At 38.3% G+C, this 21,444-nt stretch overlaps 1 protein-coding gene across 1 annotated transcript in view; it reads right to left on the reverse strand.

Annotated features, from left to right (window-relative positions):
• Positions 1-15,972: 15,972 nt before the first annotated feature.
• hs3st2 (heparan sulfate (glucosamine) 3-O-sulfotransferase 2) overlaps positions 15,973-21,444 on the reverse strand; it is a 28,728-nt gene continuing 23,256 nt past the window's right edge. The window contains exon 2 of the mRNA XM_063470752.1: positions 15,973-16,629. Within this exon, the coding sequence (XP_063326822.1) occupies positions 16,011-16,629 (619 nt within the window). The 3' untranslated portion in view covers positions 15,973-16,010. The remainder of the gene's footprint in view (positions 16,630-21,444) is intronic.

The following is a 21,444-nucleotide window of genomic DNA, read 5'->3' on the forward strand; positions in this document are numbered from 1 at the left end:
GCGGGACCGGTAACTGCTCTTTTTTCCAAGGAGGAATAGGATGAGCACTGCCAAATGCTTACAAAATAACCCCAGCAAGCCAGTGGTGTGAATGTCTCTGACTAAACAATTAGAAACAAATTTGATAAGGGTGGCCTGAAGGTACGACATTCCTTAGTGGGCCCTGTGTGCACTGCCCGGCACCATGGAGCCCGACTGACATTTGCCAGAGAACACCAGAAATGGCAGGTTCACTACTAACACTCGTTGTTTATCAAGGGTTCACCCTGAGCACATGTGACAGATGTGAAAGGGTCTGAGAACATTATGTTGCCTTTAACATTATTCTGCATGAATGGCTTAGCGGTGGGTCAGGGAATATCAGTGGAGGGACACACAAAACTCTACAGGCTAGGCAACTGGCCTGACTCCCATTAGGTTTTGGGATGAAATCCTTGGACCCATTGTCAAGCCCTGCGCTGGTCCAGTGGGTCCTGGGTTTCTCCTGCTGCATAACAATGCTCAGCCTCATGTGGTGAGAGTATGCAGGCAGTTCCTGGAGGATGAGGGAATTGATAGCATTAACTGGCCAACACGCTCACCTGACCTAAATCCAAAAGAGACTTTACAAACTAATGACTGCCATTCTGGCAAATGCAAAGGAAAAGACATAGTGAGTTGGCTGGACACTAAGAAACGAGAAAATGACTTATATCAGTTGGCTAGGTAAAAAGATTGAGCTGGAAAGGCTGCACAGCAGGTTAGGGTGATTAAAGAATTAAAGATAGATGTGAAAATGTACTAACGAGTGAAAAGATGGTGGAAGGAGTGTTCTGAATGAGATAAAGGAGGACAGATAGTGAATATGAAAGTGCAGAGGATTAGTAAGGAGGAAGTAAACGCAACTATGAAGAGGATGAGGAGTGGAAAGGCAGCTGGTCCAGGTGACAAACCTGTGGAGGGATGGAGATGTCTTGGGAAAGGGCAGTTGATTTTTTAACCAGATTGCTCAACACAGTCTTGGAGAGAGAGGATGTGTGAGGAATGAATAGATGTACGGGTGCTGATTTCCAGGAACAAAGCTGATGTGCACAGTTGTAGTAACTACAAAGGGATAAAGTTGATGAGCCATACCATGAAGCTATGGGAACAGATGCTGAAGGTAGGCTGAAAAAAGAGGTGAGAATCAGTGAGCTGCAGTATGGCTTCATGCTGAGAAAGAGCACTAGAAATGTTATATTTGCTTTAAGCGTGTTGATGGAGAGGTACAGAGCAGGTCGGAGTGTTTTTGTGGATCTAGAGAAAGCATATGGCAGTGTACTGACTGTGGTTCTACATGTATGTGAGGCTGGTGCACGATATGTGGACAGTGGTGGGATGTGCAGTAGGACTAACAGATGGACTCAAAGTGGGGGTGTGATTTCATCAGGGATTGGTTCTGAGCCCCTTCTTGTTTGAATTAGATGGGCAAATGGTAAATAGATTGGTTCTTACATAGCACTGTTCTACTTTACTTAAGCACATATTAGATCAAGCAGCAAGAGAAAAGACATGGCATGCATGTTAGCCTAACTGGTGATTCTAAATTGGCCATAGGTGAGTGTGCATGATTGTCTGTCTCTCTATGTTAGCTTTGTGACCTGCCTGTGACCACTGGGATAGGCTCTGGCACAACCGCTATCCTGCACTGGATAAGCAGAAGAAAATGGTTGGATCAAAAGAGCATAAAAAAGTATTTTAAGCGCATGAGTGCAATTGCCACAGATACAAACCTACACTTAACAGTGTAGTGTAGAAACAGTCACCTTTACTGCTTTTTTAGCGCTAACTGTGTCTATGAGTGCCTCTAAGCATCCATCCAACTGATTTAATCCTCAGACTATCTGCGACTGACAGCTGCTGAACATGAAATTTCTAAGTAATTGCAGGAAAACAGAAAAATCCCAGAACATATACACTACTGTACTATCAGGAAATGATTTGAATTTTTCTTGACATTGATATTACAATCACACGCTTCATGGCAGGTTGTCTGAAAAATTTCTGAGGGAAGCCTGAAGCATAAATATTCTTTGAACACTAAAGATCAATTGTCTCCAATGATCAAAAACTACAGTGCTGAACTGATTCCCTTTGAAGTTTAAGGCAGCACGGCTGAAGGCTCCTGATTTCAAACATTGCTGATTCAGTGGCATTTCGTAACCTCTGCAGTACATTATCACACACTTATCTATTCTGAATAATACAGGATGGCATAGTAGAAACACTATCTTGATCAGTCTAATGCAGCATGTTATGCAGCATATAATATATACAGTTAGGTGCATACGTTTTTGGATACATATCACATTTATTGCTGCACATATTGATAGTGGATTTTAAACTAGTTTAAACTATTCGGGTTGTTTTTACAGTGTGCTTTTTATTCATTACTGGACAAACAGGTTCAATCCATGGAGGCCTCACCATGCATCTCACAGGATTTAAAGGATCCATCTTGGTGCCAGATACCCCAGGACACCTTGAGTCCATGCCTCAAGCCAGTCAAAGTTATTTTGGCAGCAGCAGAATATTAGGCAGATGATCATAATGTTACCCTACAACATTAGAAAGAAACCCTAACAATCAGATGACTGCCTGTAAGCAAGCACCTGGGAAAGAAAAAACTCCCTTTTAATAGCAAGAAACCTCTGGCAGAACCAGGCTCAGGGAGGGGTAACCATCTGCTGTGATGGGTTGGGGGTGAGGTGAAAGAAAAGGGAACAGAGAGAGAACTATGGGAGCTACAGCCAAAGTTGAACAATTACTGCTTAAATATAATAGTGATGTCTGTAATGTAATGTACTGTAATATGTGGCTTTATTTTAAACAAAAACAAAGAAACAAACAACACAAAACTGTATAAAGAGATGAGTGAATCATGGGAAGTCCCTCAGCAGCCTAAGCCTACTGCAGTATAACTGAGGGATGGTTCAGGGTCACCAGATCCAGTTTTAACTATAAGCTTTATCAAAAAGAAAAGCTCTAACCCTAATCCTAAACTGTAGAAAGCATCACGAATCCAAACTTGGAGCTGATTAGTTAGTTTTTTTTTTTACATTAGTTAAAATAAACTGTGCAAAAAATGGTTTTCTTGTTTGTTTATCAAATAGTGCCTTCTAGGCTTCATAAGATTTCTCTGGTGTCCCTTTTTCATATTATGTGTCAACAGTGCAATGTCAGCATTTCAGTTCATAGCACCTCATTATACTGAAATCAAACTTGGTGTGCTGAAAAATGACAAGCCAGCTCACGGTCACTAAATGGGGAAAATGCAGTGGCAGTCACTTTAAAAGCTGGACGGGACAGTACATTACAACGTGAAATATTCGTAGTATTTTGTGATAATCGGTACCAAACTGCAGCTCTGTGTTGAAATGCATCTCCTGTCGACTTAACATGGTCTCTCTCTTTGGATGCTCATCAGACTCTCTGTGCAGCAATATGTGTGACCTTTACATGATGGACCATGTGGGGCCATGGTTCTGACATATTGTTTTGTCTTGGGAGTCTTTGGCAAAGAGGCTCAACTCTCCTCAGTGCAAGAAAGCATGACAGAGTTCTGGAGTTTTTGAAAGGCCACTATCCATTTTCAGAACATTTAACAAGCAATTAGGACACACTGCTGTTGCTTGGCCCCATGAATCATATCTCCTCAACCACATCATACCCCTTTATTTGCTCTAATGTGTTTTTAGCTTGAGGAAAAAACATTGAGTTGTGTTAGTGATAAAACAGAGTTGATGATATGCTTGCCAGTTCTACTTCTCTCACCCAAGTCCTTTCTCCCTAAGTTCTGTAAGTGCACTTCAACTGAAACTGTACCCTCTACATGCACATTGTTCTGTTAGTTAAGTGGGAAAGTATTGTTGCAAACATGATGTGGATAACATATTGAAGTACTTTTTTGATGTTGACTTAAAAATGATAAGAAATAACAAATTAGTTTTAATGACCAAATTCATTATTAAATAGCACTGCAAGGTTCACTAACTGTTATATGTAATTTCTTTATTCAGTGTTTTTTATTCAGTTTTAATTCTGCCAGAATTATACAGTAAAATGATCCTCTAACAAGAAAAAGAAATAGCTCAAATTTAGTCAGTAACATAAAAACTCACCCTCAAATTATTTCTTTTTTTGGAAACTTTCTGTGACGTGAAAACAATGAATTCTAGAAAGGTGGGGGAAAAAACTGTATCAAAAAGTTTTTGGAGCATAGTTGACTCTAGCTTTAACTACTGGAATTATACGTTGGTACTCTAAGACTTGAATAGTCCTTGAATTTTGATATGTCATCATTTTTTTTTTATATTTCAGTTCTTGCTGCTGAGTGAAGCACACATGTCATTCATTTTGAGAGAAAGAAAAATGCATTCGGAAACCTTCAGCATGAGCTCCTTGAAGACGTTTGGAAGCGTTGGCGTGTTTTAAAGAAACAGACATTCACTTTAAAGTCAAGCATTGATTTCTGGCTGTGTTAAAGCACCAACACGACTTCTAGAAAGAGAAAAAAAATCTGCAGCAAATAGAACTGCACTTACTTGTTCTTGACACTTTGTGGTAAGTCACTGCTCAACACTTACAGATAACACAATATTTATATAAGAGCAACTGCAGAGCAAACATGATAAAAAAAAATAAATTCTCTGCTTCAGTCTGAAGGAAATCCAGTACAAAACTCTTCAGTACAAGCTCTGTTTTCTGTTAAATATTTACATGCTGGGAAGTCGAAAAAGGTCTATGTAAAGTCCCGAAACTCATGATTATAAATTGAACTCTCATCTCAGAGTTGTTTCATCACCTTCTGTTACTATCCAAATAGTACGGCCATTAATAGAGGAGATTCTTGCCATGCTTTCTTTTCTTTTTTTACAACCAATGTTTTATTCAACTGAATTGTCTTACACAACTTTGATACTATAAGACAAAGGCTGACAATTTCAGTGGAGCTCACTGAGAGTCCCAGTTATGTCAGCAAACATTACTAATCCTCTTACATTTCAAACCCATGTAGAGTAACTTGTCATGCATTTCACATTGATTCTTTGTTGCTTGCATATAGCTGTAAAGCGCCTCTGCCAGCTACAAGCCATTAAGCTGCACCCATTTCACAGGCAGAGAGAACAGATGAGCCTTGTTATGTCTTTACCTTCTCTCTCAAGATTTCGAGGGTGTGTTTGAAATCATTCAGACTTAAATAACTGTACTTCCACACGAGGAGAACTGATGAAATCTGACGTTAAATGGGTGATTTTCTCTCATTTGCAGAGAAGATTGTTGTTTTAAGTGTGCATTAACATATCATTTTAAGCTCTTAGCACGTAGTGTTGAAAAACTGCCAAAATGAGGCATGCATTAACACACACTGCCCGTGTTTTCTTGGGGTCTGTTCTAAATTTTTCTCAGCGTGGGGATATTGCCAAAGTTTAAATGCTTTCTATAAAATCAATAACTGTGCTGCAATAAGCAATGGATTGCAGAAAATTCTAGATGCATGAATTAATAAAACCACAAACATCCACATTAATCATATTCAGTCTTTAGAAGCAGCAGACTTGTTTAATGCTCAAAATACTTAAATCTTCAGGTTATCTGTCTATGATGAGCTGAAGAAAGTCTCATCTTGCTATTACTTCAACCACTTCACAATCTAATTGAAACAGTCTTTGTGTGCCATAGCTTAATTAATTTTAATTCTCCTTTTCTTTATTTTTAGCCCTTATCTACGTTCTATACTTAAAATCAATTATATATTTTTTAAATTGTCTCTGTGACCATTTCTTTGATGTATTTTTGTGTCTTAGTGGGCTGTTGTTCAAAGCAGTCATAATGTTTGAAAGTTGCTATTGATATAAACTTACTTTGGATGGCTGTAGCTTTCTGTTTGTGCCAAGTTTGTCATCTTTGAGGTTGTGTGCTTAATGTTTGAAATTTCTGATGAAAAGATCAGTACTTCTTTCATATCTGTATTTTACAAATTCATAATAAAAATATGAATAATATTAATAAAGGTCTGGCTTGCAGCTCTTCGTTAGCCCTGTTATTAGCACATTTTCTCTATGTAACCAAAGTGTAAAAATAATAATTTTAGCTATTGTCACTGAGTAATGTGTTTCTGGGCTTATACCACGAATCAAGTTTAACATACCTGTAATATCTGACATATAATTACAATTGCTATTCTATTAAATTAATTTAATATGTTGATTAGTTTCTGTAAAACTGTTTTGGCCTGTTTCTTTCATCTGCAACCCAAGAAAGCATAAAAATGGCAGCAATTAAAAGATGTGGGTGCCTTGTTTTAGGATGATGTCACTGTATTAAGGTTTATAGAACAATATTGCTTTAAACAGGAAAAAAAGCATGAATAATGTTTCTATTAAAAGTTCTGTTTGTTGATTGAGGCTCATCAGAGAAAGACAAAAACTATAGAATATCTTTCAAATGTATACACTCTCTTACTGCCTGCTCACTGACATCCAGCGGCTTTTCCAGGAACGGACACTATTTTCCAGAGAACTGATTGCTCTGTAGGTGGTGATTTCATACCCCTTGATCTCTTATCTACAATATTACCTGCTCCTGAATAGGTCTGCTGTGTAAGTTACCACTTCTTACCTCAGTAAGAAGTGAAACACCTTTATAACCTTTCTCAAATCCTGTTTATAATGCTGTGTTTCTTTTACCTCAGAAGTCGGATGTAGGAGCTGCGAGTAACGTCACTCCCAAATTGTCCACATTTCAGAAGAAAAGCAAAGAAAAGAAAAAATACAGATTTGTTTTGCTCCCTAGCAAGGTGAAGCCATTCATGCGTCACTAGAAATACAACGCCTCTTTTTTTAAACCAGTGCTGTATAGAGCCTTCTTGGAACTTTGAACTTTTTTCAGTTCAGTTCATTTCAAATTGGTTTCATTTACATAGCACCAAATCACAACGACAATCACCTTAAGGTGCTTTAAATTGTAAATAAAGATCCTACAAAAAACACAACAATCAGACTAACCCCTCTAAACAAGAGCTTGGCGACAATGGGAAGGAAAAACTCCCCTTTAACAGGAAGGAACCTCAGCAAGAAACCGCACAACCAGGATCAGGGAAGGGGAGGCATCTGCTGCGACCAGCTGGGGTTGGGGGGAAAGATAATGTGGACGAGACGCAGAGATTAATAACAACTAATGATTAAATGCAAAGCGATGTATAACCAAAGCGAAAGCAGAAAGTGAAAAGATGTGAATGAAGAAGAACTGCTCAGTACATCATGGGAAGCCCCCAGCTGCGCAGGCCTATTGGAGCATTACTAAGGGAGGGCAGAAGAAAGTCTGAAAACTGAAGGCTCAAGCTTGTCTACTGTTTACATGCACTGCTGCCATCTTGGATGGTGATGTTGGAGATGTGCGACTTCTCCAAATTGAGACTTGGAAGTCTGGATTTCCAATTTCAAAGAAGGAGTAGTGCAGACCTCAGTGAGTTCTGTTTGTCAATCAGACAATCCTTAATTTGTCCCTAAATATGTGACACAGAGTGTAATGCTTTGTTTGTCATGACCATTGTATGTGCGTGGTTTTAATTCATTCTGTCTCTAGATCTATTTTAAATAACCCTGTTTGTCTGTTAGTTGTCTTCAGTATTTTTTTGGTACATCTTAGTTTTTCTTTGTATCTTTGACCTGTCCCTGCCTCTGTGATACCCTGATTATTTAAACCTGCTCCTAATTACCTTGGTATATTTACCCATTTATTTTCTTCTGTGTCCTTAGTTTGTTTTTCTCTCTCTCACCATTTAGTTGTTTTTAAGTCTGGCTTATCCTTTTTTTTAATCTTCAATTTGCTTTAAACTTGTATTTTTTATTATTCCACCAATCTGCCTTTCCTCTTTGTCTCAGCATCTACCTTTATGTCCTTACACTGAACTACATAAAAAGCAGAATAGTTTGAAATCCAGATAGATGCCTGTCTCTCTTAAAAAAATAAAAAATCTTAAAACCAGTGAAAAGCATTGATGCCCATTCTCCTTTGCATAAAGAAATATACTGCGCAGTCAAACAATCAAAGGGTATGAGGAAGAGTAATAGGGGCAGAGAGCTGGTTGGAGTGAGCAGCAAATATCTTAAAATATTTAATATGTGGGTTGGGGGTTTAGGGTTGCTGAAAGGCGAGACGGTAAAAGATAAGAGAAGGAGTTGGACTGAAACTGACTGAATGAGCCCATTTTCTCTGAAAGCATGAAAGTAATGACACAATGGAAATGCTTTAATAAGTCACATTACACTAAAGCAGAGCCAGTGTGATTGCAAAAACCTTTGCTACAATCTAAGCTAATTTCTCTCTAGAATTCATCCCAGGCAGACAGAGGCAATCTCAGTGGCTTTGCATTTGCTCTGATTATTGTCTCCTGTTCTCCAAAGTAAGGCCATTAGTTCCACAATTACAGAGAGTTATATTCAAAAATGATTCCCCATTTCCCCCCCTAAAATGCCTACACATTAAGGGTCAATGAGGCATTATATCAACAGAGCACGTCCTCATCCATGTTTATGACACTGATGGCATTTTGCTCATACCCTGAAAACAATCATGACAGCTTTATAGTTCCATTTCATTAGAGATGCCTTCATAAATCTCAACCTTACATTAATAATTATGTCTGAACAAGCAGCACAAATATGCAGTATCATTCAAACAAGTCAAACACAAGTATAATTCTTATAATTTGTAATTGTAGTATAGAGACTAAGAGTTTAAATAGTGTACAATTGTTCAAGCATTGTGCCTAGAGTGGGAGCAGAGGTGGTTGGGAGCGTTTGATAGATCACCTGATAGTGGGTGAGATATGTAAAGGAGCAAGTAAAAATGTTGTCCTCAAAGTTGTTGTTTTAGAAGCAGGAAAAATGGGCATGCATGAGGATTTAAACAAATTTAACAAGGATGGAACAACAGTGATCCAGCATCAGAATCATGGGTGAAGAAACATTTAATGCTGGTTATCAGAGAACATTATTTGAATGCACAGTCCAGAGCAGTTTGTTGTGCATGGGGCTACACAGCCACAGACCAGTCATGGTACCCATGCTCACCCCTGTCCAGCACCTAAAGCTCCAACAGTGAGCATCAGAACAGGACTATGGAGCAATGGAAGAAGTTGCCTGGTCTGATTAATCATGTTTTTTTTATGTCTTTGGCAAGTACTACCTACCTAAACCAGACCACGTGGACTCTTTCATGGAATGGTGTTCCCTGATGGCTGTGCCCTCTTTCAGCAGGATAATGTACCCTGCCACAAAGCTAAAATGATCCAGGAATGGTTTGAGGAGCACAACAACATGTTTGAGGTGTTGACTTGACCTCCAAATTTCCAAGATCTCAGTCTAATCGAGCATCTAAAGGGATATGCTGGTCAAACAAGTCTGAGACCCATGGAGACCCAACCTAACAACTTACAGGACTGAAAGGATCTACTGCTAACATCTTGGTTCCTGATACCACAGCACACCTTCAGGGGTCTAGTGGAGTCCATGCCTCCACTGGTCAGGTGTGTTTGGAAGCAAAAGGGGGACCAACGCAATATTATAGCAGATGGTCATAATTTTATGCTTGGTATGCTTTTTTCATATTCCAAAAGTATGAAAAAAGAAAAGGAATTACCAAGCAATTCCTAAGTTTTATATATTAGAACATAATAAAAATCATCTGGTCCTTAGCATGTCTTAAAATTACTTGAATACAATCTCTGATGAGCACAAAGCACATGGCATATTACACACAGTCATTATTTATTGTACTAGGTGTATGTGAGAAATTATTGGCCGGCAGTAACAGTATTGAGATTAGTAGTTTAGATGTTCTTTTTTTTTTTTTTTTTACTAGGAGTTAAGTTTATGTTTTTTTAAAATGATGTTTTATTCATTTTCACCACCTGCTCAGTCTAAAAAAGTTTTCCGAAACTATCTTGTAACTGAGGCTGATGGGCTCTGGGATTTAGTAAGAAGAAGAAGAGTAGTGGAAGTTTGGGTCAGTGGTGGTCATTTGGCTGAGCTCCTTTTTTTTTTTTTTTTCTTTTTTTGCTAAGCAATCTTAAACATGCTGCCAGGCACATTCACATAGCTGAAAAAGGTCTTAATTAACTAGTTCCAGACTACATTTATCAGGTATCCTGGAGAGTCTGTCTGTTATCATTGCGTACCTCTGCTTCTCCTTTGGGAGGTCCCTTGGGCACAGTCCTGTACACTGAACTGACTTTGTCTGTGATCCCACTTTTAAATGGAGGGCAGCGGGCAGAGCATATTCCTCTAACAACCCTGAATAGTTGCTTGTCTTCCAAAGCTGCCGCCTCTGTAACAGTTTGTCATGTGTTCTCCCAATGTTTTTATCAAAAAAATAAAAAAATAAATACAAATGGCAGTTTAGTTTTGAGCAGATTATTTGCAAATTTTAAATATTGCATTATATACTGACATAAAATACAGATTGTTGCTAAAAGACCGTTTACCAGATCTCTGTAAAGGAGGGGTTCAATGTATTTGGCGAATATGCTTTAGAGATTTTGAATTTCCCTCATTTTGAATTAAGATCAAATTAAGATTTTTAACAGTATTGATACCAAGGATTCTATCTTTGTCTCCTCCAGCTGACACAAACTCATAGATTGACACCTGGTGTGGTCGTATGGTACTGTATCCCATCTCCTTCAAGGTTCAAAAATGTGCATTTCTAGATGTATTGAGTTGCTGCCATGTGATTGGCTTATTAGATATTTGGGTAGCACTTTCTATCACAGCACAGTAATAAAGTGGTAATAGTAGATTAACAAGGCAGAAACACAATGTGATAATGTGGTATATTCTAAATTGTTACCATGCATTTATCAAAGTAGTAACCAAGTAATATCATGGTAACAACAGTGGTTACAGTTGATTTTATGTAATTGGATAATGAGGGCCCAAAAACTGGGGCTTATAATGTGGAAATACAGCTCGGTAATAAAGTGGTAATAGTAGGGTAACAAGGCCGAAACAATATTGTAATAATGTGGTAATTTCGAAGTTATTGCCACTCAATTAACTGTGGTAGTTTCTGTGTAATAAGCAGGAAACAGACCAGCAAAATGTAAAACTGCCTGTTTCTATTTAATAACATACTAATAACCTAGCAAACTGTAAATGTGTCTGATTATTACCTGGAAACACAGGCATTCCCGATAAAGTGGCTGGTGAATGTAAATTCAGCACTGAACTAGTACCTATATGCATTTTATTTCTTATTTTTCCAGTAAAAAATATCATCCAGAAGAACACTTCTGCAATGCTGTTGGCTGGACTGTAGTAGAGGTAGTTTCTTTTTGGTTGTTTGTTTTTTTCTCTTTCTTTTTAAGGAACATTTCCTTTCAATGATAAAGCCATTGATGGATAAAAATAAATGACCAAATCTTTTAATCAAATAAGCATTTTGCATTTACATTCTTATACTATCACAATTGAGATAATATATATATTTGCATTTGTTTTATGATATTTAATAATAAGTAATGTTTTAATGATTTGCATTAAAAATTGGGAATAGCTGAGCTGAACGACTCAGACATTGATTTTTGGTGTTTTTTCTCAATGTTACCATAAAGTTGATTTCTGTCCTGATATATAATAGTAGTGTTCTTTCATATTTCACAAGAGCAGTGTAATGCAAATCCCTTCCGTGCTTGCATTCGAAACAATATATTCGGTACCCTCGAGGGTGGCTACCGACTGCAGCGGTCTCCTAGGAGCTGGTACGCATCTTCCACCACTACTGCTTAATTAGTTGAGTGTGTGCCTGGAGACCAGTTCTGCACTTGACCTTTCTGAAGGTAAGGCAAGCAGCACATGTTCAACAGACCAGAGGAAATGAGGTGAGGGGAAAGGTTTTTACATTGGTTAGTGGTGTGTGCATGTACATATAGCAGTTGTGCATGTGTGGCTATGTTACTCCTCTTTCTCCCAAGAATGTGTAGTGCTCTTAATGGGAAGAATTTCATTAGTGCGGCACAAAAATTTGTCAGTCGCATCAACCATGGAGAAATTGCAGAGATATTTGAAACGTCCTCAGAAAATCCTAACATGCATCTGCAGTGGAAATAAATCAGTTTTGTACATCCTTTAATTTAGAGGAAAAGCTTGAAGTACTTGAAGATGCACAGTGATAGAACATATTCTAGGAAATACCTTGGGGAATGATGACATATTCAAACGGCGCATCGATGCAGGTAGAGGTTACTGCGTATGCCATTTTAGTATTTAATGAGATTTCATCTAGAGGGGTTTCTGGCTGCCAAGTTTCAAATCATCTAAAAGAAAGTCTGCTCTTCTCATTGTCCATCGAGAAAAGGGACATCCTCATTATCCTCCATGGCTTTGGCTCATTAAAGGGGACAAGGAGATGTATCCATATAAATACCGTCACACTATACCCCAAATGAAAAAAAAAAAGACTTTTTGGGAGAAATTATACATTCCACCAAGAAACAAGGTGGAGATCAGTTTCCACTGCATGTGGAAATGTCAAGAAATTGAATATAAAACAAGGCACACTAGAGAGAACGAGGCTACGAATATTCTAACATTTTTTAATCATTTTATTGTTATTTATTTATTTATTTTTAGACAGGGTATATGAGCTAGAGAATATAAATAGCTGTTTTTCTTTAGATGTCTTACCTAAAATACAGTGGCACAAGCACAGACGATTGTGAAGTGTGCGAGAAGTTTCAAGGTTGAAATACAAGCTCAATAGACTTTTATAATGGCAGTTTCAAAAGCACTCTGCAGCTTTAGAGTCCACAAGAGGTGACTGTAAAAGACATATTTGAATTCTGCTTCGTTATTTATTTTTATTTAATAAAAAGGAAAATAAATGGACTCCATGGTAATGGATTTCACTGTGTACGGCCAGACATTTTTGATGAGTAGCAGAGGTGTATTTTACCTGGGAGTCTTTCAAAGTTCATGACATTTACAAGAGCTTCTTTGGTATTTACTTTGAAGGTTAGAAAGGTTAGTCAGACAGCTTGTGAACCTTTGTTTCTTCATAATGAGGAGTTAATACAATATATACATCAATGAACTGTGTGCTTTGATCGCCGCAGCTACATCTGTGACATTGCAGGCGTAGGTTGTCTTAAAAAAAAGAAAAGAAGCAACAACAACAAAAATATAAATGTGGAAAAGCTATTTGGCCCAGTGCAATATGTTGCATTTGGTTAAGGAAGCATGAATATTTCCAAAAAAGTTTATTATCTTTTAATAGAAGTCACACGGGGAAAAAAAGTCATATTTAGGACTGATAACACATGAGAGTATTCATTGGGTATCATATGGTGGCAATGATGTGGGAGCTTTTCCTCAGCGCCATGTCATCAAGCTCTAAGCATTCTTGGGGAAAAGTTATAATTAACTGAGCAGAGATAAAGTTGAGCTTGTTGCTAAACTGGTGTGTCGCTGATGGCTCACTAAGTAGCAGGCAGCTGAAGACAGCATTGGCAGGTTAATCAAAAATTAATGGGGAATATCACAAATGACAGTTTAAATACTGCCGTTGGCCGACGGACATGTACTGGTGGAGCACAGTCGGAATGCAAGTGAATATCCAATTTCCTTAATATGGAAGGTCACATTGTCACATTTGCACATTAGTCTAAGTGTGACTAGATAGAACTCCTGAATTTAAAGCCCTGTAGCAGGAGATTAAACAATGAAAGTGAAACACCTATAGAAGAATTTACTGCTTTTCGTACTTGAAATATGCAAAAACTAGTTTGAAAATTAGTGCAGCAAATTGGTTCAGCCAGGATGTTTTCCTTGGATATATATATATATATATATATATAACATCTAAAAATCTATAAAATAAATTAATATAATGTTATTATTTAATTATGGTGCTGTGTAATATTCTAATATGATCTATACTTTCAAGATGAAGCTATCCCGTGTCATTACTGTGAAACATCACTGAAAATGACATTGTGAGTCTAGGCGTTGTCATTTGAAGTTTGTATTAAGTTTAGCTGATGTCATGAAAAGTGTGTGTAATTTTTATTTGCAAAGTTTTAGATTCAGATATTTTCTGAATACATGCAGGTGTGTGATAACACAATGCCCTAATCTTGCCCCTAGGAGTGGACATCCCACCAAATTCAGCCCAGGACCAGAGTGTGCAGTGCTTAGAGAAACTGCAAAAAAACCAAGAGCTATCTCAGACTCTACAGTCAGACTCTTTAAGCTCATCAGTACTTTTGAAGATTGACTTTTTGTTTTCATTGATTTTCTCCTTTTTTTTCCTGAGAATTTTGGAGTCATCAGTGGAAATCATTAATGACAACTCTGATTGGCTTCAGGGTGAAATTTATGTGATTAATGTGGCCCCTGCATGGCATGTACCACCGGCAGATAGAGGAAGTGGCTGACATCCAGAACCAGTGGCTGCACAAAGCTGGAAATAAAGACAGAGGCACTAATCATGGCAGCACAGGAACAAAATCAGTAGAGGCTGGGGTATGTCACACCAGGCAAGACCCCAGGTGCAGGCTGTGTAAAGATGCCCGTGAGACAATCCAGCACATAACAGCAGGGTGCAAGGTGCTAGCAGGCAGGGCATACATGGAACGGTATAACTAAGTGGCCGGCATAGTATACAGAAACATCTGTGCTGGAGTCGCCTCATAGGGTGGTTGAGAATGACCAATCTAAGATCCTGTGGGACTTCCAGATACAGACGAACAAAATGGTGGTGGCTAACCAACCAGACGAAGACGGCTGTAGTGATAGATGCAGCAATACTGAATGACAGCAATATCTGGAAGAAGGAATACAAAAAGCTGGAGAAGTACCAAGGGTTTAGAGAAGAGCTCGAGAAGATGTGGAGGGTGAAGATATCAGTGGCCCACTCGTAATCAGAGTGCCCGGTATGGTGACTTCCATGCTAGGCGAGTGGCTCCAGCAGATCCCAGGAACAACATCGGAGATCTCTGTCCAGAAGAGTGCAGTCCTGGGAACAGCTAAGATACTGCGCAGGACCATCAAGCTCCCAGGCCTCTGGTAGAGGACCCGAGGTTGAAGGACAGACTGCCCGCAGGGGCGAGAGGGGAATTTTTTTGTTTTTTTATCTCAATAGATAAGATGGTTGTGTATAAGTGATCTTGTATGATTAGTGCTTTCTAACTGGGACAAATGTCTTTATTATGTCTCAATTATAAGATTATTCACACCAAGAATTTAAAAAAGATAAAACCTTGAATGTAGTCTTTTATTTTGATGATCACAACAAAAATGTAAGCACAGCAAGAGCTGAATGAGTTCAGCAAATTGTAACCTTTATCAGTAATACAGAATCCATTTTAATAAAGATGATGATTTTTATTCACATTTCATTTATTTTATTCACACAGTTTCTTAATTTTCCTTGTGAGCTTTTGTCAACAGTAAGGCAATAAAATGCATTGCAGAATAACTGACAGGCTGGTTTTATTATCAGTTTGGCGGTTTGCTGCGACATCATGTTGAGTGCTTTTTGACAGTAAAGACAGTGGTTCATTTCCAGCAGAAATACTGAATAAATAAGCAATCTTGTTAATGAATATTCAAGCAATGTAATCTTTTTATGTCTGGTGTGACTAAATGACTAAGCCTTCTAATTCATTAAGAAGGCGTTGGCTACTTCTTAACGAATTAGTTAATGGAGAACTATTTGCATGTTAATGAATGCCATGTATGACAAGAAAACTGTGTGTTTGTATATATTAAGTGTTTTCTTAAAGAAACTTTTGTCCCCAGAATGATCGGGAATGTTGTGAAATCATTTATATATTTAAGCTTTGAAGTCAGAGTTCTATATCATTTCTTTTAGATCTTTTCTTTAATCTACATATCTCAATAAACTTTTCTTTTAAACATTTTGTTAAAGATACATTTCTCCAGTGGTACAGACATTTTAATAAACAACAGTCTCTCAATAAGGTACATTCAATCCCACTTGAAGTCTTGTCCTACAGTTTCATAGAATTTGATGTTAAATGGTCTATAAAACTCCTGCAGCTGTTCTATGACCTCCTCCTCAATCTGTACATGAGTCCTGCCCTTGGATTTACCGAGGCATCGTGGCTGGCTGCTGCTCTCTGGTTTCTTCAGGCAGGGGAAACCTTTGGTTCGATTAAAGTAGAAGTGTTTGTCCGTAATAATTCGTTTCAGTCCCAAAAAGTCCTGGACACGTCCCATTTCCCCTGCTGGATCTGTTATCAGTCGCTCACCGCTCACAAAGTGCATTTGCGACAAGCGAAAGTATTGCAGCCAGTTCTCCAGGTGCACAATATACATCCCAATCCGAATGGCATTCCAGGAAGTATCAACAAGACCTAAGCTTCTGTTCTTAAAGGCCAGCTCTTCAAACGTGGGAATGTCAGGCTTCTTGGAAAGCGTCTGTGTGTAGTCAGAAATGGCTCTTGTGACTGGGTTACGCACCACAACGATCAGCTTGGTCTCGTGGGACATGCTGGAAATGCGTCTGGGAGCCTCTCTGGTAACAAAGTAGCTGGGAGTCTTCTCTAATGTGATCTGGCTGTCTAGTGTACGTGGCATTAGTCCCCTGGGAGGAAAGACAAAAAATAAAATACACATGAATGAGTCACCAGGAGTTGTTATTTTCATGTCCAGGAATATTTCCACATGCTTTTATGTTTTATGACTGAAGAAAACACACACACACACATCTATCTTAGGTGGAAGTTTACTGGCTGTCAGTTGGATCACAGATCTAAAAAAAAAGTGGGTGTTCAAATATTTTTAGGCAAGCAGCAATTCCACAATGAAGAAGATCCAAAATCTTTAGTTAAGCATATTGTCATTAATAACAACCAAAACCAAAAGCACAAATTATGCATAATGGCAAATTAAAATTTATACTTAGTGTGTCTCTAATTTATTTATTATAGTTATAAAATTATTACTCCAAAAAAAATATTACTCGCAATTGACAAATATGTCTTTGTTGGTCTTGCATTGAAAATATTAATTAATAATATAAGGAAAGAAGAAACAAAAAAAGCATTCATTAAATGTCAGTGTCAAATCTTTCTGACTTTTGTGTAACAGCAAGAGAAAAATACAAAATATTTAAGAGCTAACAAAGAAAGTTGTCCGTCTTTTGTACTGCATTGTTAAAACAAACACCCAAATAAACACGGTGTGGATGTATTTGTTAGGCATTCGATGCTGACAGGACAGCTTGTACAACCAAAACATGCATCATAATTATCATCATCATGCTGCCAAGATAATGGCTTTGCAAACCACAGGCAAATGATTTTATTCGTCCTATTTGTCACAAGAGTTTCCCTTCGCAGTGTAATATGTCATTCTGCTTTGGCACTTTGGTTCAATAAAAGTTGATTAATAACCATCTGGTGTTGGCTGTTGAGACAATGGATCCCCTGTTCACGATTCAGAGATCATCCATACTTCTCTGTAGTTATGTCTTTGCTCTACATATTCAAGTGACTGCTGTAGCTTTAGCAAAATAACTCACCAATTTGATAGGAACAGCTCCGAGACAGTTCTTTTAAAATAGCCTTTTATGTTTATTATTACAGATGACAGAGGAGCTGAAAACATATACAAGTGTCAAGCATTAATATTTTGTGTCTGCAATATGTTTGATGTTTGGCGGTTAGGACAAAAGCTGGGTTGATGACATGTTTAAAAGAATGCTTAAATGTCATTCTCTTAAATGTCTGTACTGTAAATGTCTGTGAAGGGTCTCAGTCATCCAGGTCATCGTAGTCTAAGGAGCTTGGAAAAAAAAGCATCTGGACTTATTTAAGTTTCTTGAAGACGTTTCACCTCTCATCTGAGAAGCTTCTTCAGTTCTAAGAGCAATTGGTGGAGAGTCCCAGATGAAAGAAGTCCACTGTGAACGACCCTGCTTGAACAGAGGGGGTGGCTTACGACACCAGCTGTCTGCCATCTATGTGGAAAGTATCGAATTTCAGGAGCGGGACCACGCCTCCAAACACGTTCCTTCTGGTTCTTATCTATATATGTTCCCCCAGTTCTACAAGCTGTTCATTCTCGTTTATGTGCCCCACCCTCCCTCCCCTTTTCAATTCTTTAACTTCTTCACTTCTATTTAGTACATGGGGATCTGCTAGGCCCGGGAGCCACCAGCAGTCCCCTTCGAGGCCTTCCCCAAACCGCAGCTCAATTCACGTCCAAGCCATTCACCTTTATCTACTAAAACGCTGTCTAACCTAAAATGAGGACGTGGGCCCAGCTAGTGAAAATCCAGCTTTGAGATCCCTTCCCAGATGCCTTAACACTCACTCACACATTGGGTCATTTGTTCTCAGTAATTCACATGATAGGGTGGGGCAAGGTCTCACAATCACCCGAAACCTTGGCTGATTGTGACCAACACCCGTTTTTACACCTTGGCTGTGATTAGGCAGAGGGACAACAGGGAGTCCAAGACCCTCTTAGGGACACTCCCAATAGGGCTTAAAATCTGGGACTCTCCACCAATTGCTCTTAGAAATGAAGAAGCTTCTAGGGTGAGAGGTGAAACATCTTCAAGACACTTAAAGAAGTCCAGACGCTTTTCTTTCCAGCTCCTTAGACTCTGTACTGTACATGAAATCTCAAAACTACATACACCCAGATATAGTGTATGCTATAGTAGACTGCAATGCACTGGGACACCTAAACCTCCAGGAGCTGCTCGTCCATGGAAACCCATGCTGTGAAGTTCCTGGCATGCATTTTTATCACAGATGTTAATGCAAGAGGAGGTTTCAAACTCTGCAGTTGCTGGACCAACAGAGTACTAACTCACTATATGCCTCAGCATTCTGTGACCCTGCTATGTAACTTTATGTTGTCTCTTACTTTGTTGCTGAGTTACTGTGCTTCCTTAACACTTCCAGTTTGCAATAATACCACTTACAGCTGATTGTGGAACAGCTAGGATGGAGAAAATTTCATGGACTCACTGATCACAATGATGGCATCCTATTCCAGTACCACGCTCAAATTCAGTGAGCTCTTTAGAATGATCTATTCTTCCACAGGGCAGACTGCATGGTTACTGGCTTGATTTTTGTACACTTGCTGCAATAGGACTGAAAACACCTGAATTCAAAGATTAGGGATTCTGGCCCAGCACTCTTTTATCCACATAGTTTATCTGAAGTTGGGGTTGACACAAAGTTCACACTGAAACAATGCTGAAACATCAGTAAAATGTTTAAAGATTGTAATGCGTCAAACCCCAACTCCATTGTGTGGCGCTAATTAAAACAAATGACAGGTAGTGAGAGATGTTCAAAAAACACTGACATTAACTTCAGATGTTGGTGTGTCAGAAATATAGAGACCATTTTTTGATGAGCCTTGAAGCCTTGGAGAATGCTTCCTGTTTGCTAGTCTTCAACATTCAATTGCACGAGTACTTAGAACACACACACATAACATACTGATATGCTTCATGACTGGATCATGTGGATCTGTGGAAAAATACTATCTATGGTATTGTGGTTAGTAATTAGCCACATTTAGTGTCCATATAACCTCAGTAATTAGGTTCTGGACATGGCACAAATAAAGGTTATATTTTTGATCTGCAAGTCCAGCACAGTGCTGGGGGACTTTAAACCATGTTACATAGCTACATTCTCAGCATGTGAATTGGTTTCTGGATATCAGATACATTACTACACAGTTCTGATGATAAATATCAAACTTTCTTTATTATTACCGGAGGAAGGCTTCGATTAAAACCTAACCTTTCTGAAAGCCTTTTCTTTCAAGGTAGGGGTAGCCATAGGTTACCTCTACAGTCTTGGAATTATTGATCCATTTAGTTTTATTTATGAATCCTTAGTTGTTGGCTCGGGTGCCTCGGGGCCACCAGGGAACTATTAATCTTTTATAAGAACAGCACCTTTCAAGCAAACAGCTTTGCTACACACTGAAAAAATAAATAAATAAAAATAAAAAAAGAAGGTGCAGAATCTAAAGAGATCTTCAGTTGTCTTCTCGAACAAGTGTTTTTGTTATCTGACTTGTCAATTCCTTACATTTTTACCACCCTCAGAGATGAAGATTGTGTAGTTGAGAAATAAATTCAATATGCACTGGTTAAAAACTGCAATTTAATATTACACAAAACTGAACATTAACACATACAGAGAAAGGGCACATAGTGTTTACTGTGCAAGCATATACAACTCTTTTCTGTAGAGAACATGTTAACACCTTTGCAGCGCAGGAAGAAGAGGCTGGGACTGTGACATTTATGAAAACTATAAGGACGTCAAATTAAGAAGATATTTCACAGGGATTCCTAACTCCCACTGGTAGTCACCCTGTCTTTTAAGCTTGTTTATTCCCAGTGAGGCGCAGGACTAGACATGGAAATTGTATTGACAAGATCTCCTTAAAGAAAAAGAACAAAAAAAAACATGAATCTCAAATAAATTTCTATTTTTAAGTTAAGGGAGGAAAGGATGTGTTATAAGCCACTGTGTTAATAAAGCCCAGTTGTGAAGCCATCATCATGATCATCACCATCTTGGTGTTCTGAAGCCCGATGAGGCACGGCTGAGAAACTGAGGCACACTGTGCTTTAATACCATAGCAACTTGTCAATCACTGTCTAAAGCATACCTCCCGTATCTGCTGTTGAATCGTATGTGAGGCTGAACCAGGAAGTTGTTTTTTGTGAAACTGATCAAGTGTGGCTTGCAGTAATTGTCCTGTCTCCATCCTGATGGTATTCTACAAAGCACAATTAAATCATGTTATGTTGAACTTAAAGTTTTCAGTGTCACAAAGTTGGCTCCCTTTGTCCCTGATGCCAAACACATGAAGTCATCTGAAAATGTCACATTGTCTTTTATTGTCTTTTATTTACAGTTTGCTTTGAGTTCTAAAGATTTTCTTCTGAAGGAATACATTTATACACACAATTTTTAAACTGTCTTAATAACACAACTTGAAAACTAATGAACCAAATGAAAACTAAGTTGCAATATTTTATTTGAATAATTAGTCCTAATGTGCTGCACCAGTGTCTTTTACACAAGAGGAATGGCAGCTAAAAGCACACAGAAAATTGATCAGTTATTTTTGTAGGCTATTTATCACTCAGAATACTCAATCAATAACATTAATTTCACATTGATCTGCTAACAAACAAGTGATATTTCCCCATTTTCTTTATTTTCTTTATTTTCTTTATTAGGTGTCATAACTCAATGGTCTAAAAATCTTGCTGTTTTAAAATTATCAGAAAAAAACAAAAAAACTCTGATATGTTCTAAATGTTTTAGAGACAGGTGTGGATTATATGTGTGTGTGTGTGCTACAGCCTGTTTGCGTGTCTGCTTACACCTTCAACACATTCATT

This window comes from Pelmatolapia mariae, linkage group LG4 (genome assembly GCF_036321145.2).
Source record: "Pelmatolapia mariae isolate MD_Pm_ZW linkage group LG4, Pm_UMD_F_2, whole genome shotgun sequence".
Taxonomy (NCBI): domain Eukaryota; kingdom Metazoa; phylum Chordata; class Actinopteri; order Cichliformes; family Cichlidae; genus Pelmatolapia; species Pelmatolapia mariae.